Genomic DNA, 16,476 nt, shown 5'->3' with positions numbered 1-16,476 from the left:
CGGCGTGCCGTGGTACGATGGCGGCGGTGCGTCTTTGGCCGTGACAAAGGCTGCGGTAGCATCGAAGAGAAAGCGCCGCCGCTGGAGATGAACAGCGTTGCGGTGACGAAGGCGGTGACCAACACCGACGCCATCAGCAGCAGTGTGGTGGTGACGCTGAGGCTCCACAGGGCCGCCGCCCAGCCACCACCTCTGCAGAACTGCGCGTTGCTCGCGTCGACTGGCGGAAAGGGACTGGCGGCCGCGTACAGCTCAGCCGGCACGGCGAGGACCTCGCTGCTGGGAATGTTGTCGGCCATCGCTCTGCAGCGCAGGGGCGAGCGCTACGTTCCAGGCCACGAGCTGCTCGTGCGTACGGTGGCGCCTGGTCCCCTCCCGCCATGCCCCTTACCCACTAAGAAGCCAATGAGTGAAAACGTCTTACTTTAGGGGTGAAGCTTCTTCAGGTGGAGGCTTGTCCGTTGGCGGCGTTGGCGGGCATTGTAACCGTGATGGCGATGGCGACACGCTTATACCGTTTGGATTGGGATGACGCTGATGACGATAGTGATCACGGACAATGACTGGCCTGTGCAGTATATGACATCTCGAATGCTGTATGCGTTAAATTTCGTATGACTGAAAACAACCAACAACCACCAGGATAACATGCAGAGACCTTGTCTTTGCCATCTTGAGGCTAGATTCAATACCACAAAGGCAGTAATAATCTAGGCAAGACACAATTCACAACTACACACAACATACCCTTAATGATCAATAAACCTTGAAGATAACTGTGCAGCGCTTTGTCACTCACTTGCATGCGTGAGTGTTCAATGTTACAGGTGATTCAACGTAACAAAGAACGATCGCTTTTCTTCGTCCAATCATCATCATTCACTTCGTGGATATACCATGTTCTTCAAAGAAGCTTTTACGAGAATAAGCATGTGGGGCCAATATTAGAGACAGTGAAAGAACAGATCGGATGCAAAGTATAATAATCATATCTGGGGCTTTAAGTCCTAAAACCACGATATGTCTATGAGACGTGGTAGTGAAGGGCTCCACAAGCTTTGACCATCTGGTGCTTTCGAACGTGCAGTGACACAGCACAGTAAACCAGCCTCTGCCATTCAGCCTTCATCGAAATGTGACTGCCGCAGCCGGGATCGAACTCGCGACCTTTGGGTGAGCAGCCGAGCAGCGTAGCCACTGTTCCACTGACGCCGACGATCAGGCGCAGAAAGCTCACAATGCCTCCCAAACCAGGGGCACAGCCAAACCGCGTTAGAATCAGTAAAGCTTTGATAAGGAGGAGTGGGAGCTCGATAATGAATCGATTAAAAATAAAAGGAAGAGAAACACCAGCCCTGCACGGTAATAAAAAAAGAACAGAATAAGACTAATACTATCGCACACTAAAGCCTTCCGCCTGCGACAAGAACGCGCTGCTGCATGCGACAATGTGGCCTTGGTTAATTAGAATAGAATTTTCTAACGTATAAGGCCCGTCCACACATATATCCTGCACCACTAATACAGTGGGAAAATAACCAGAAAAAACATTTCCGTTTGTTTCCGTGGAGCCGGCTTCATTGCGTTATTCCGAGGGAGTGCCGTGAAGCCAACGTGAGCCCCGAAATTCGCTTCGATACGGCAGAATTTTTGAAGTATTATTGCGAACCATTTTACATATAAAAGTAACTGTTCCTTTTAGTAAGTTCTATATATGCGGATTCGGCTGTGCACTTTTTGCAATAACTAATAATCCAACCAGTGAAGAGCAGGAAGAAAACTAATAGCGGCGTTTTTTGTGATGTATTGCATATAGGAAAGCACTGGACTTAATTTACTTTCCATATTATGCTTATCTGCTGAAATTAAGTGATTAATAGCGGCATATTTACTAACGCGCAAACACTCAATATGCTTCCATATTGACACTATGGCGGCATAGGAATTTGCTGTAAAAATACCGCACACTTCGTTGTACGGAACACATGTACTGCGGCTATGAGAGTGTGCGATGGCACCGACAGAATTGAAAAGAAAGAAAATTAACGAAACAAAAGATTGGCTTTGCGCAGCCAATGGCGCACTTCTTTTGGTTGAGCCGTCGTGAGATAACTGCGACCAGTTTGTGCTTTGGTGTTTTGGCCGAGGACGTATTTTCTGTTTGATATAACAATAACGGAAATATTCAAATTAGTGGGGACATTATGGTCATCTCGGTATTGACGTAAACGAACTTTTTTCTGAAGATATGCGAAATATGTGAAGCCAATATGTTATAAGCAGTACAGTTTCTCCTCGCTCTTATGGCGAATGATCTCACGTAACGTTTGTTCATATCTTTCGATGGTCAAAACATGTTTCTGTCATGTATATCGCTTTAGCCTACCTAAAATCACTGCCAGAATTAAGACACTAAATATATTTGAGGACATTTTTGTGCATGTTTTAATAATCCACCCGAAAGCGGTGCCGGAATTTAAACCAGGTGAACGAACATTGTTACACTAATGAGTCGATGATGATTCTGCTGTGGGACCAAACACAGCACTTGTCGAAACAAACATTCAACTTTCTCTCCAATATTGTTGTTGTCTTTGTGAAAAAAGGCGACAAATAATGAATGTAAATCGCTGATGCACTGGTTGAATGCATGAATGAAAGAGAAGTTTTTTTCGTGACCTACTTAAATGAGGTGTAGATGTCAAGGATGAATTAGAAGCGTGTGCAAAGTCTACAGTGGATGCAGAGTCGTGAGTAGTATGAGTTAGATCTCTCTGTTCGCCTTTGAATGATCAAAGCAGCTCACCGATGATGGGAAGCACCAGAGCATTCATGGTTAAAAGCCCAACTAGGGAGGGCAGTCTTTCCGGTAGTTCATTACGGTAGATTCGTAATAGTCAGCTACTAATAATCATTGTTCACGGCTCTTGGCATTCATATCGGTACTTGTAATGCCAGTAAAATGAATAAAAAATATGAAGGTATTCCAGATTGAATTGCTCACGGTAGTACATCACTGTAGTAAGAGATATGTGTAAGTGTAAGAAGAGCTGACGGAAGGGTTCCAATCCTTCTGTGAAGCCGGAGAAAGCCGATAGATCATATAAAGGGCTGGCACACGAGAACCTAAGCGTGTTTTGTAAACAATGACGTCGTGCTTCTGAATCGCCGAGTAATGATTTGCTGACAATCTTTTTGTGCAGCGATTAGGTATGCTCTTCTGGTATCTTACGTTTGGTAGCTGAGCTTGCTGAGCATCTTCCCAAACCAAATCATGAAAGGCACGTGGGCGCATCAAGCCATGGAGGAAGAAGGCAACGCTGTGGCGTTTGTGCTCCTCCTTCAGTCATTCGCAGCGCATGGAATACCCGTCGTCATCCTGTACCCAGTCGTCGTCACACTGAGAAATCTACTGCCGATTCCCCCGTCGGTACCTAGGACCCGACTGGACCTCGGCGATGAAAAGACTTTTGGATATCCGACTTTGAAATTCGTTACAGCCTCCCTCGGTAAATTGTGTAAACAAGTGAAGACTAAAGAAGTGATTATGCCACAAGAAGCTGATATGTCTTATTTATTCATTGAGAAGAACTTGGCGGGTAACATGTGAATCCGTATTCTAGAGACAGAAGGGCAGACTGTGGCGTGGTGCAGAAAATTGCGTCGCACCAAGTTACGAAGTGTCTATACATAAAAAACATGCAAATTAAAAAATATGTTATAATGAGATTCACACATGCACCAGAAACATTAGGCATTTTGACAAGTATGTTGACTTCATTAAAATTTAAAAAAAAGCCCGCAGCTCAGTCGCCACGATAACAGGATGAACCTTTCTTATAGACACCCTTGGGGCAATTATACTAAGTACACTTGCATGTCACCCACTACATGAAGAATACTTTTTGAGAAGTAAGAAAACGTCCACTATGCTTTATTCGATATTCGGAAAAGTGCGTTACCCGCTACACACCTGTAAGAGACGTTGTGCACTTTGTTGACGTTGCGTCCGATGACGATCAGGAAATTTGGTCGAGTCTTTTGTAATGTGTTGGAAGCACTCAATGACCAACTCGTTACGCTATTCACATTGTGTGATGCCTGGTTTTGATTTCACTATCTTGAAACACTCAATTACTCCGCTAACGTGATTTTTTACACAACATAAAGCCTGCATAGAGTCTGTTTGAAACGCCTTCCCAAGCACCCATGTCACAGTGATCGGTCTGAAGCCATTTCAGAGGCAGTTATGTTACGTCAGGAGGGGAAAATGCTTCAGACGTTTTTCACGTTCGTTTTACAGTGAAAGCCGTTAAGAGATTGTAACTAGGGCCCCTTTGGCGCCATAGTTATCCGCCACCCCTGGTGTCTGTAACCACTGTTGAACAACAACAACAACAAAAAACTACATAAGAAGTAAAATCGTGAGAATACGCAGCATGGTCATAGCGAAAGCTGCAAAGGTGTTTTTTTCCAGATAAAGTTGTAGACAGCATTAAAGCAACGAAAACAATTACATATGCAAGGTACCCACTAGGCCTTAAACCATGCAACTTTCACGAAGTGGGGAACACACTATGCGATTATTCGTTATTACGGCAGACAGTCGAGGTACCTGGAACGCATATGTAATACATTATGAGCTCTTTGTTGGCTTTGTGGCTGATGAAAATGTAAAGCTATGGCTGCGCCTTCTATAGTAGTTACAAGTGTTGAACTACCCCCCTCTTGCGCAATTCGCTTTGTGTGACAACCATTTGTTATTTTAATATTCTACAACGCCGTATTACATTCATAACAAGGTCCTTTGCTCGACGTGGCACCTGTATTTGCTACTTTAAAAAAATAGTCTTTCTTGCGATACATAAAGGTAGAAATTTATGCCTGTCTCTTGGTTGACTTGTCAGTGTGTCCCCAGAAACAGCTAAAATTCAACCACATCCGCAGCGCCCACCAATATTGATCGTGTCTCGGCGTTCATACTGGTGCGTATTGTCGATTAAAAAGAAATAATACGCATACTTGAGGCACAAGCCCCACACGTCAATATCTGTAAATGTATTTCTTTTAACTATAAAGGGCCTACGTAAGTATTCAACCCTGCGCTGGCAATGCATCACTATGCACGAAAAGGTGGGTGTTACTTGCGCTTTGCTTAGACGATACGGTGGCGGCACCTATACCGTCGCCTTGAATTCTACAAGTGATGGCCTCCGAGATAACGCGAACACGCCGCGCGTTCGCTATGTCAGAGACCATCCTTTCGTTTTTCAAGATTACTGTTAGGTGGCGCTCATGTTTCACGCAGCGTCTCCAGAATCCCATTCACAGATTTTCTCGCTCAGAACATCAAATGAAAGTTTTATTCACTCCGTCCAGACGCAAGACTATCGACTTTCGACGGCATTTGCAGTGAAACATGCCGCTGCAAGCGCACTCTCCTGAGTGGGAGTTGTCGGTCTACCTTGGTTCAGTGAGGGGTGGAGGTGCGACGCCTAATAAATCTTCAATACGAGTGCTTGCGTGACACGTGCGTCTGAATGACTTGTAACTGAGGTGCAATCGACGTGCTTTTGCACTCCAATATCACGCGTCTGTCAAGTTTGTTCCACCTTGCTCGTTCTTGGCGACTCGAAGCCATGACCACAACGCTTTTATGCACCCTTGCGTCACCTCTGCTAAAGTCCCTCTACTAGGCGACGCGAGCTCAGAGCAAAATAGGGTTCTGAGAGAGGCTAATGAATAAATATGAAGGAGAGTAGATTGTTTAATTGATATGCGGTGTTTAACGTCCCAAAACCACCATATGATTATGAGACACGTCGTAGTGGAGGGCTTCGGAAATTTCGACCTCCTGGGGTTCTTTAACATGCATGTGAATCTGAGCACACGGGCCTACAGCATTTTAGCCTCCATCGAAGATGAAGCCACCGCAGTCGGGATTTAATCCCGCGACCTGCGGGTCAGCAGCCAAGCACCTTAGCCACTATACCACCGCGGTGAGGCGAAAGATAGCAGATTGGCAGAGAAAGTCTTGTGTTATTTGCATAGTAAGGGCGTTGCCACATAGTGGAAAACAAGAACAAGGATGCATGCTCAGCAATAAATGTACGGCTAGCAGTGTAAGCGATATGGACACAAAGAGCCGCTCAGTGTCATGTCAGAAAGACGAAGAGCATTTACTGGGTGGCAGGGATGGAAACAAGACCGGTTCTGAGTAAGTAACGAAAAGGGCAAAATCTTAAGGAGGTAGACATTTTATATTAACTTAAGAGGAAGCACTTTACTGTTTGATGTGATATCAGGCTGCCTTAAAATGCGTAGCTATTAAAGCGATATTCAGTAAAGAAGAACAATGCACATGGTGTGATAAAGATAAGGAAACGACGCTGATTGAATCTTAAAATATACAAGCAGGTGCACGTTTGAATAGGAGCCTACACGAAGCCTTCGGTTTTAGATACCTCATTGAAAGGCATGAACACGTCTGTGACAGAATAAGAAATAAGCAAGAGATGGCTAGTGGCAGAGAACCAGCGAGAATAATCAAAAATAAATAGTGGGAAAGATAAGGACGTTTTTTCATTAGAACAGTGAAGGAGTTGTATTTTTATCATCTAAATTTTTTGTGGAATATGGTGGCACACATGTCACCACTCCAGTTACAGCGGGCACTCTCGTAGCATCCATCCACCTATGAATAGGACACATCATAGAGTTTTCTAAAATTAACTAGAGGGGACTCCGGCTCTGCGATTGTACGGCCACCATGGGAATGATGGGTAGTTCACACATTTGCCTATGTTCGTACTTGCGGGCGGCGAATCGTACTTGCGGCTTCGTTTATTGCTGTGTTTCGACTTTGTTTTGAAAGAAAAATTCAACCCTTTTAGCTTCGTGACCGGATTTGAAAGGTAAGTCTAAAAGAATAAAATGGTGAAGCGCAAGCACTGAACATTTGCTAATATTTGTTTCGTAAGAAAACAGGTCCAATCCACACGAACACACACGGAGCCAAAAGTAGGCCACATGACGAAGATTAGACAAATTTGTTCACTGCCCATCATTCCCTTGCTCGCTGAAGCACCGCGCGTTGCAGCTCCCATCGACACTAGCACCAGAGTTCCCTCTAGTGTATATTTTGGAAACTCTATGGGATACTTACCAACCCCGTGCAAACGCACGCCTCTTCAAAATTGTGTGCAGCTTCAAATGAACTATGGGCTCGAATAGCGGATGGGGTGGCTTCAGCTCGCCTTTCCCCCGCTTTCGCCTAAGCTCAGCTCGCCTTTTTCGTCCCTCGTCAGAAATGCCTGCAAGATTTTTTCAACGATTCTAGGGCTTTTTTTTTTCTACATCGCAAGCAGGCTCTTTATGGTTTCACCCGTACCATAGAACATTCGAACATTCGGGGCACTCACTTTAAATTGTGTTCAGCTGTTCTTCAAAGCATTGTTTGCCACTTGGCTCAATTTAAAAGCAGCATCAAGGACAGGTAATACGGCTGATGTACGATAGTTCAATTCTACAGTAGTAAATATGGACAAGCCTGGACAAGCTGGCACGTTCGGAGAGTGCAGAAGAAGACGAGGAGATTCCTGATAGGTTTTGCGCTGCTATTCTCTCAAGGTTCTAAGCCATTTATGTAAGACAGAAAACGTTGTCGCCGTTCAGAAAGTACTCGCCATGGCCTCTACGATTCATTATTTCAAGAGTGAAATGACTATTCCGAGGCGTCGCCTATTTACCCGCGTGATACTCGCCAGTTTGTTCACCACGGTTGTTCTGTGGCTAGTGATGGTTGATGCCGAGAAACAAGCTCCCATTCAACACAGCGGTGAGTGCCAATGAACTCTTGTCTCTTGTTTCAGGCTCACCATGGTACGTTTTGCGGGATGTACAGATGACGCTGGCGAACGGGTTCCCAGTCAACACAGGGGGAAGGATTCACGAAAACTTACGCACACTAACATAGTGCTAAGTCTTATCATTACAGTGGTATATAGGTGTCTGCTCCAGTTTCGGAAAGCGTTCCCTGGCCACCCAGCGGGTGCTCTTCCAATGTATATAGCATGCTGTAAATAGTAAAGGGGCAATTCCCGTCTGCGTCTCGGCTGTCACTTCTCGGCCGGAGCTTCGGACGCCGGGCCACTTGGTTCTCCGTGCGTCGCGTCCGATGCTCGATACAGCAATTACTTTTAGGGGCGAAGCTCCTTATAACGGCACCCGTTCGTCCCTCGCAGCTGTTGTAGTAGTGTGTAACGAGTATAACATTTTGACTTCCGAGGTGGTGCCGGTGAAAGATTTCTTCTGTGCGTTGTTGAACAATAAAAAATAGTGCTCAATGTACATGCCAATGGCTGCTAAGGGGGGATGAGAGACAGCGGCATTCGGCTTTTAGTGAGCGCGGACGCTGCGATCCCCATTAGCAGCCATTGGCATGTACATTGAGTACTATCTGACAAGAAAGGGTTGCTACGTTATACTCGCTGGGTGTAACCAACGTTACTAGATTGAAAAAAGTATCTAGTAACGTTGGGTGTAACCTCCTTAGTTTTAGAAAGGTGTAGCGAGCGTTGAGCCACAGTGCCATGAATACTATGAACTAGTATATACCGAGAATGAACTCGAGGTGGTGTAAGGTGGGAAGTAGATACGAAGCGCAAGCTGTGAAAAAGTAAAAGCCGGATTCTCCTGTCTCTCATTTCCCATTAGCAGCCATAGGCATGTACATTGAGCACTATCTCACTGAAGAAGTTTGCTACGCCATACTCGCTGGGCGAAACCTCCTTGGTTTTAGAAAGGTTTAGCGAGCGTTGGGCCGCAGTGCCATGAATACAGCGAACTAGTATATACTATAACTCGAGGTTGTTAAAGGTGGGAAGTAGACCCGAAGCTCAAGCCGTAAGAAAATGTGCGTGTGCCACCTCTCGTTTAGTCCTTGGAATGTCCGCTGGAGGGCGGTGCTTCTATATGGGAAATATATGATAAAAAATGCGAGATGGTGGTACTTGGAGTGTTGAATAGATGGACGAACGGATACACAGACAGATGCATGGACGGACGCATGAACGGACGCAGGGGCGAATGCATGGATGAACGTAGGGACGGACGCATGAACAGACACACGCACGGACGGGCGGATGGACGCATGGATGATTACACAGACGGACGCATGGACGGACAAAAGCAAGATTGAATGGACGGACGAATGCTTCGCCCCACTCTCCATCATTCACTCCGTCGGTGTGCTGCCAATTTTTTTCCTCTTGTTTCACAGCTCGGGTCATGACGCGCCTTCCATTTCATGAATTTCTTGCCGCGCATAATTCAGGTCTGATGTAACAGACCCTGTGTATATCGTGCGTGCTGGGTGCGATGAGTTTTGATATAGCCCGTAATGATCAATGATGAATATCTCGAACCACGGGCACCATTTGTAATTTAAAGAAAAAAATGCACATATCATAAATTTCTATGTGCTACTACCTTCAATCATTACCTGCCATCAGGTGAATAACTGAAATGGTAACTAACAGATAATATGTAATTAGTCGCAACAACTCGTTTCGTTTGCGGCAAAATACGGATGCCTCGACGAAGAACTGTAGTGCAGAAACAGTAGCTTTAGTTTCATAGTATTTTTGTAAAACGTCTGTAAAGCTCAACACCATCCTCAGCCTGTTTCAGCGAGCTGCTGGACGAAGACCTTTTCCTAGCCCCGCCGTGGTGGTCTAGTCGCTAAGGTACTCGGCTTCTGACCCGCAGGTCGCGGGATCGAATCCCGGCTGTAGCGGCTGCATTTCCGATGGAGGCGGAAATGCTGTATGCCCGGGTGCACGTTAAAGAACCCCAGGTGGTCAAAATTTCCGGAGCCCTCCACTCCGGTGTCTCTCATGTTCATACGGTGGTATTGGGACGTTAAACTCCGCGTATCACTCAAGACTTTTCCCAACGATGTCCCATGCTGAGTCCTGAGAGAGCTGATTCTGTTTCATCCCTGCGAACTTGTTTTTTTTAATTTGTCACGATATCTAACTCTCTGCCTTCTTTGACTGTATTTCCCATCAATTAGTGACCATTCTCTTGCTCGTACACGGAATGTGTGTGGTACGCATTATGTGGCCAGCTTAGGTCCATTGCTTTTACTTGCTGTCAAGTAGAAAATCGGCAACCCCTGTGGTTCTCTGACTCATTCCACCATCCACTAATCAGGTAATGTTATTCCTACAAGTTTACGATGCAATGTGCTCAGCGTAATCCAACTTTTTGCTTTGTAACGCTTCATGTTTCAGCCCCATATGTATAAACTGGCAGTGCGCAAGAGATGTATACTTTTTTCAAGTGACAGTTACTTTCAGAAAATATTTGGTCCTAAATTGTACCCGTGTTTAAAAGCCCCAAATAGGCATAAGGACGTACTTCAAGCGCGAAAGAAGCAAGCGCATAAATAGATTGACAGGCAATGGAGACCATGCTGGTGTCAAAACCTTGCGCAGAGTACATTGAACTTGCATAATAAAACCTTTTGCAATGTACATTAGAACTTGCATTAGTAAGCGATATATAGCATGTACTGACTACAATTTAACCAATCGTATCGAAGAGTATCAACCAGGTACGTCTGCATATACATCAGTTTCCCCTAGTAGAGTACCTAGTAGTCTAAATCGTTACCCGATTTTTCTAAACACACAGTATCAGTCATTTTAGCAGATGTGACCAACATCATGTAACATTATAGTCAGTAACTCTACCTGTCATTAAAAGACACTCACCAATTTGTGATTCCTCATTGGCTCAAAACATCGAGGATTACTGAGGGTCATTGGTAATATGCAAAAGAAACATCCTAAAACATCTAATTAAATCGTCATTCCTGCGTAAGCCCTATGGCCGTGTTCCTTTAAGCTCTCAGAAAAAAATTGGCAGATCTCACGTACAGTGGGAATTGATGATATGCGAAGCACAAATGAGAAATGTTGATATAAGCCACTTTAAAGTCAGCACAACGTTACAAGGTGGAGGTAAATGATGCCGTACATGACTTCCATGTCATGATTATCATGTTTGGATGTGTCGTTTACCTTCGTCATCTATTCACGTCACGTGATACCAAATTTAGTATATGTGGAGCTAGCGAAACGGTCGCGAGCACGCTATGAGCGTGACATGTTGTCATGTTCTTACATGACATGCGTGTCAGAATTATCATGTTTGCACCAGTCATATATATTGTCATTCATTGACGTCACGTAACACCAAATTTGGTATATGTGGAGCTATCAAAACGGCTGCGAGCGCATCATGAAGGGCCCAATATACTCAAATATAGCGTTGACGCGCGCGCACGCTGGGAACAGCGACGCTATACGTTAGCAAAACGCGAGCAGTCTATAGTCTGACGCCAGGCGCGACCAGCGTCCATCGGTGCGGTTGCACGGCTACCGGCGCGGAATGCGACATGCTGCGATTCGCGCCGATGCGTTACCCAGACAACGCTGCGTCTCCCTCTTTTTGTGACCGAGAACAAAGGACGCGCGGAAACGTGGATACGTTGAAGCAGTGAAGTGCGGCACGCGCCTGTGAGTATATCGCAGGACCGGCGCCTGGCGTGGCAACGCCGGCATGACGCGACGAAATGAACGCCGGAGAGCACGCGCATTGCTTCACGTCGAAATGTATTGGCACCATGACCGTGTCGTGTAGTCATGTTATCACATGACACGCATCTCATGATTATCATGTTTGCACCATTCCCATACCTTCGTCATCCATTGGCGTCACGTAATACCAAATTTGGCATGTGAAGCTAGCGAAACCGCCATGAGCGAACCACCATCAGTGTGGCATATAGTCGTGTTGTCACATGACATGCATGTCGTGATTATCATGTGTGTATGTGTCAGTATTCTATGTCGTGCATTCGCGTTGCGTAATACCGAGTTTGGTACATGTGAAGCTAGCAAAAGGGCCGCGAGCGCATCATGAGCGTAGCATGTAGTGATGTTGTTACATGACACGCATCTCATGTTTATTATTTTAGAACCAGTATCATACCTTCGTCATCCATTCACGATCTGTAATGCCAAATTTAGTATAAGTGAAGCTACTGAAACGGCCGCCACCGCATCATGAGCGTGGCATGTAGTCATGTTGTTGCATGACATGCATCTCATGGTTATCATGTTTGCACCAGTCACATACCTTCGTTATTCATTCACGTACCATAATGCCACATTTTGTATATCTGACGCTAGCCAAACAGCCGCGAGCGCATCATGATCTTGGCATGTAGTCATGTACCATGACACGCATGTCATGGTTTTTTTGTTAGGTTCTGTCGTCTGTGTTTGCCATGCAATCATGCCATACGTACCATACCAGTTTTTCAACGTGCCATGTGAACGAAACCACCGCAAGAGTTGCAGGACCATGAAATGTTAATCATGACATTCATAACAAACGTGTCATGATTTTGATGTTATTACTAATCAAATGTGTTCTTCATGCAGTCATGCTATGTCATACCAGGTTTGGTATCGCTACCATTATCGAAACGGCCAGGACAGCTAAAAGTCGTAGGCTGCTAGATAGATAGATAGATAGATAGATAGATAGATAGATAGATAGATAGATAGATAGATAGATAGATAGATAGATGGATCGGTCGATCGATCGATCTATAGATAGATAGATAGATAGATAGATAGATAGATAGATAGATAGATAGATAGATAGATAGATAGATAGATAGATAGATAGATAGATACGCTCAATGTAGCCGAAGTTCACTTCGCATTTAAAATAGTTCTAGAATTTTGAGTAAAATGTTGCGGAGTTGTCGGTCTGGTGGCACGATGAGCAGGACTAGTGCGATAACCGTTAAATATCTTTGGTCGCGCTATTACACGTTGTCTTGCGTGCGATGTGGAACGAGGAAGTGCGTGCGTGCGTGCGTGCGTGTCTGTGTGAGTTCGTGTGTGTAAAATACCGTAACACTGACATCACCTGAATGATCGAAATTATGCTGCGTTGTTTTGTAAAGCACGCTTTCTTGCACACGAAAATGTCTCCTGGCTTTAAGTGTACACACACAGAACAGCTGGGGTCCGTGAACGCGAAGAATCACTGACACTATAGCGTCGGCGAGAAGCACTGCCGGTGACACTCGCAGACGCCACGCGCTGGCAGCATACCTGCGTACTATAGGCACACACAGAGGCTGTGCGTCCACTTTGTCTAACATGGGTAAAAAAGAGCGCTACACGTCAAGTACATACTGATCGAAATAGTCAAACGTAGAGTGATATAGGCCAAGTAAATCGCAAACTATGTAAAAAAAAGGGGGGGGGGGGGGACCCTTAAGCTTCACCTTTGAAAGTTGTACGTGATAGCGATATTCTATTCTTAGTGCGTACTTCAAACACCTAGTGTATAAAATCTTTTCGAACGTGCTATGCACCCACTACGTGGCCTTAAGGAAGCAGCAGCGTCTGTGCTTTTTTAGTGGGTGACTGCCTTTAATAGATGAAGTCATTCCGGTTACCCCTTTTTCTGGCGGCCGATTGCAATGCACAATTGTACCACGCATTATTGCGGCAATATTGCATGTTGTGAATTGTGAAGCACGTATACAAGACATTGTGTTTGGTAAAGCACGAAAATTACTTTCACTGCATTTCCAAGCAGAGGCAGCAATTTTCCCGGTATTCGCAAGCAGGGGTACGGCTGCGTGGCAGGACACCCGCTTGCCCCGCGAACAATCCGGGTTCCAACACCACTGACCCGGAACTTTTTAATTTTTTTATTTGCAGTCACGCAAAGACGGCTGATTTTTTTGGTCCTGCAAGTAGGATGATTTTTCGCTCAACCAACGGCGCCAATGCCGGAATTTCTGAAAAACGAGCTCTTTCAAGCTGTCTGTTAAAAGAGGGTGCTACACGAAGGAACGGCACTACAGGTCAACTCAGTACCGAAATAGGCAACGTAAAGGCACACTGTCTCACAAATAAGAGTTCGTTTTGCCGCCAGGGAAGTAGTGCGGGCTGGAAGTTCGGAACACCAACGCTTTCTTGTTTGAAAAGTCTACGTTGGTAGTGGCAAGGCTGCTCGGCCCTGATTCGAAGGTCGCGGGTTCGATCCCGGCAGTGTTGGTCACATTTCGATGGAGGGAAAATGTGGTGGCCTGCGTAGTGTGCGATGTCACTGCACTTTAACGAACACCAGGTCACAATTTTCGGGGCCCTACACACGGCGTCCGTCATTATATCGTAGTTTAGGGACGTGAAGCTCTAGATCCTATTACAGCTTGTCCGAGAACGCCCGCGTCACCGAAGCTAACTTATCCATAGAGAAACATACATAAAAAGAGCGGACACTTCCGTAAGGCCCTGCGGCTCAGCTATTGCGCTGCTTTCAGCGTCACGAGTGGTTGGTCACCCAATAATGTCTTCAGCATAAATAAATTAACAACCGTTTTTTCTTTCCGACGCTGGGATTTGATCCCGTACCCCCATGCTCCGAAGGCGAGTGTCTTTACCACTAGGCTACACACCCACGCCTCCATAAAGGGAATACATGTACAGTAAATCTAAGCCACATGAATGTGCTTCTTTGTGCAAAAAAAATGCAGAAAGACAACACTTTCTATTCACACTTTACTGTCTTCTGTTGTAATGCATCAAATGTCCTCAGAGGGACATGATGTAGAGCGGTTATGAAAAATTGCACAAATTAATAAAATTTCTTCTTTGCGGAAAATTTATGCCAAACTTGGGTATTTATTGTCCTCCCAAGGAGGCTATTACATGTGTTAACAGAGGAGCGAAAGCGAAGTGGGTACGTCATCTAGCGGTTGGTCAGACCTTTTCTTGGTGGACCGCGAGAAGGCTCCAGTGGTCACTCCTTATATAGTATATTTCACTATGTCTTATCTGTCTGACGTAGTAAAGTGATACCAAAACAGCAGGCGCTGGGCGTTGGACGCAGATCTGCAGAAGACAAAAGCGGAGGAAACACCAGCGATTACGAGGAATCTTCAAAAGACTACAACGAAAGCCCAGGGTGAAAAGCTCATACTAACATAAGCGAAGTGTTTAAAGGCCAAGCGAACGCTCAGTTGTACTGCATAGTTTGTACATTTTTGCGATGTGAAGCTCGTGCGAATTATTTTTTTAAAGTTTATGCCAAATGGCATAGTGCCGCAAAGTAACAAAAATAAGCCATAAAGAAGCAAGTCTTGGATTCTGAGGTACAATAATGTTTTCTACCGCCACTGTGGTTAGTTGCATCGTAGTCACCAAGTCCCTCTTCCTTCTTTCCGCAGAACCGGCGGCCAGGGAAGCTCACGATATATGGTTCCTCGAAACATCTGACCGTCGAAAGCTAACAGCCCGACAAGCGTGCAGCATCGAGTCAGCCAGCCGGCACAACGGCGACTTCACCGTGCACCTACTTCACACCGGACGACACCTTCACTCTTGCGCTTACCGTCGCATACTCTCAAAGCTGCCGAATTTTTCGTCGGCACGGCTAAGGCCGCGCACCGAACTGGCGGGCACTCCATTGTCGCGGCTGTATTCAAATCGCCGAGCACTACGTGAAAGCTCTTCTCTCGTAGAACATCTGAGCGACTTTCTTCGCTACGCGATTATCTGGAAGCGTGGTGGTGTTTACTTGGATTTAGACATAATTGTTCTGAAGTCGCTTGAGCCATTAGAAAACTCCGTTGCTTTCGAGGAAGATGAAGTGCATGTGACCAACAGCGTGCTTTTCTTCCGCAAGATGCATCCGGCTGTGAGAGCACTCATGAAGGCGTGTGCACGCCAGTACGATCCACGGAGCTTTCAATCGTGCGGCCCATTGTTGCTGACTCAATTGCACCATGCCCCGTTTTATGCTCGGCTCGTGAACTTTCTTAGCTCGTCAACATTCTTCAAGGTTTCTTTTGGCGAGTGGAAGATGTTCTTTGATCCAACAATGACCGAAAAGGTGCTCGAGGAGGTGAATGGCAGCTATGGTGTCCACCTTTGGAACAGGTTCAGCAAGGGCACGAAAGCTATCATCGGATCTGGCAGCCCGCTGGAACACCTAGCTCGGATCCACTGCCCATCAGTGTACAGACAAGCCTCAACTGCGGGATACCTATAAAAAGACTACGCAAGAGATGAACCATAAAAGGGGCTTGGGCCATGTTGCACTAGCAAACGCACTCGTTCGCTTTACTTATTTTTCATGTAGAGTTCATTCTGTATCAGTTGGTCACAGTTGAAACGTAATAATGATTAATAACTAGTTTCGCAGAAATTTCAAGTTGGCGGCTATCCCCGTGGTGAGCATGCGTGCTACCGCAGAGCCACACGACTGCTTCAAACTGCTTTGCAAAATAAACACTTTATAAAAAGTCTCTGCAACACTTGTAGTATTACGTGTCAGATGCATGGAATTGCGCCAGGCGTCACAACTTATAAATTG

General features: G+C 45.6%; 1 protein-coding gene across 1 annotated transcript; it reads left to right on the top strand.

The window, feature by feature from the left end:
* The first annotated feature begins 87 nt into the window (after positions 1–87).
* Positions 88–16,152, top strand: LOC142765837 (lactosylceramide 4-alpha-galactosyltransferase-like). Its single transcript, XM_075867642.1, has 2 exons — positions 88–352; positions 15,329–16,152. Exons 1-2 carry the CDS (start codon positions 88–90, stop codon positions 16,150–16,152), a joined length of 1,089 nt encoding a protein of 362 aa, XP_075723757.1.
* Positions 16,153–16,476: the final 324 nt, after the last annotated feature.

This window comes from Rhipicephalus microplus, chromosome 1, assembly GCF_043290135.1.
Source record: "Rhipicephalus microplus isolate Deutch F79 chromosome 1, USDA_Rmic, whole genome shotgun sequence".
Classification (NCBI taxonomy): Eukaryota; Metazoa; Arthropoda; class Arachnida; order Ixodida; family Ixodidae; genus Rhipicephalus; species Rhipicephalus microplus.
Note: the sequence above shows the minus strand (reverse complement) of the source record. Positions and strands in the feature narration are given on the sequence as shown.

What these genes read in the sequence shown, in the direction of transcription:
- LOC142765837 (XM_075867642.1), top strand. Translation starts at nt 88, where the DNA reads ATGAACAGCGTTGCGGTGACGAAGGCGGTGACCAACACCGACGCCATC. An exon ending in AGGCCACGAGCTGCTCGTGC is followed by an intron (nt 353 to 15,328) that starts GTACGGTGGCGC and finishes TTCTTTCCGCAG; the next exon opens with AACCGGCGGCCAGGGAAGCT.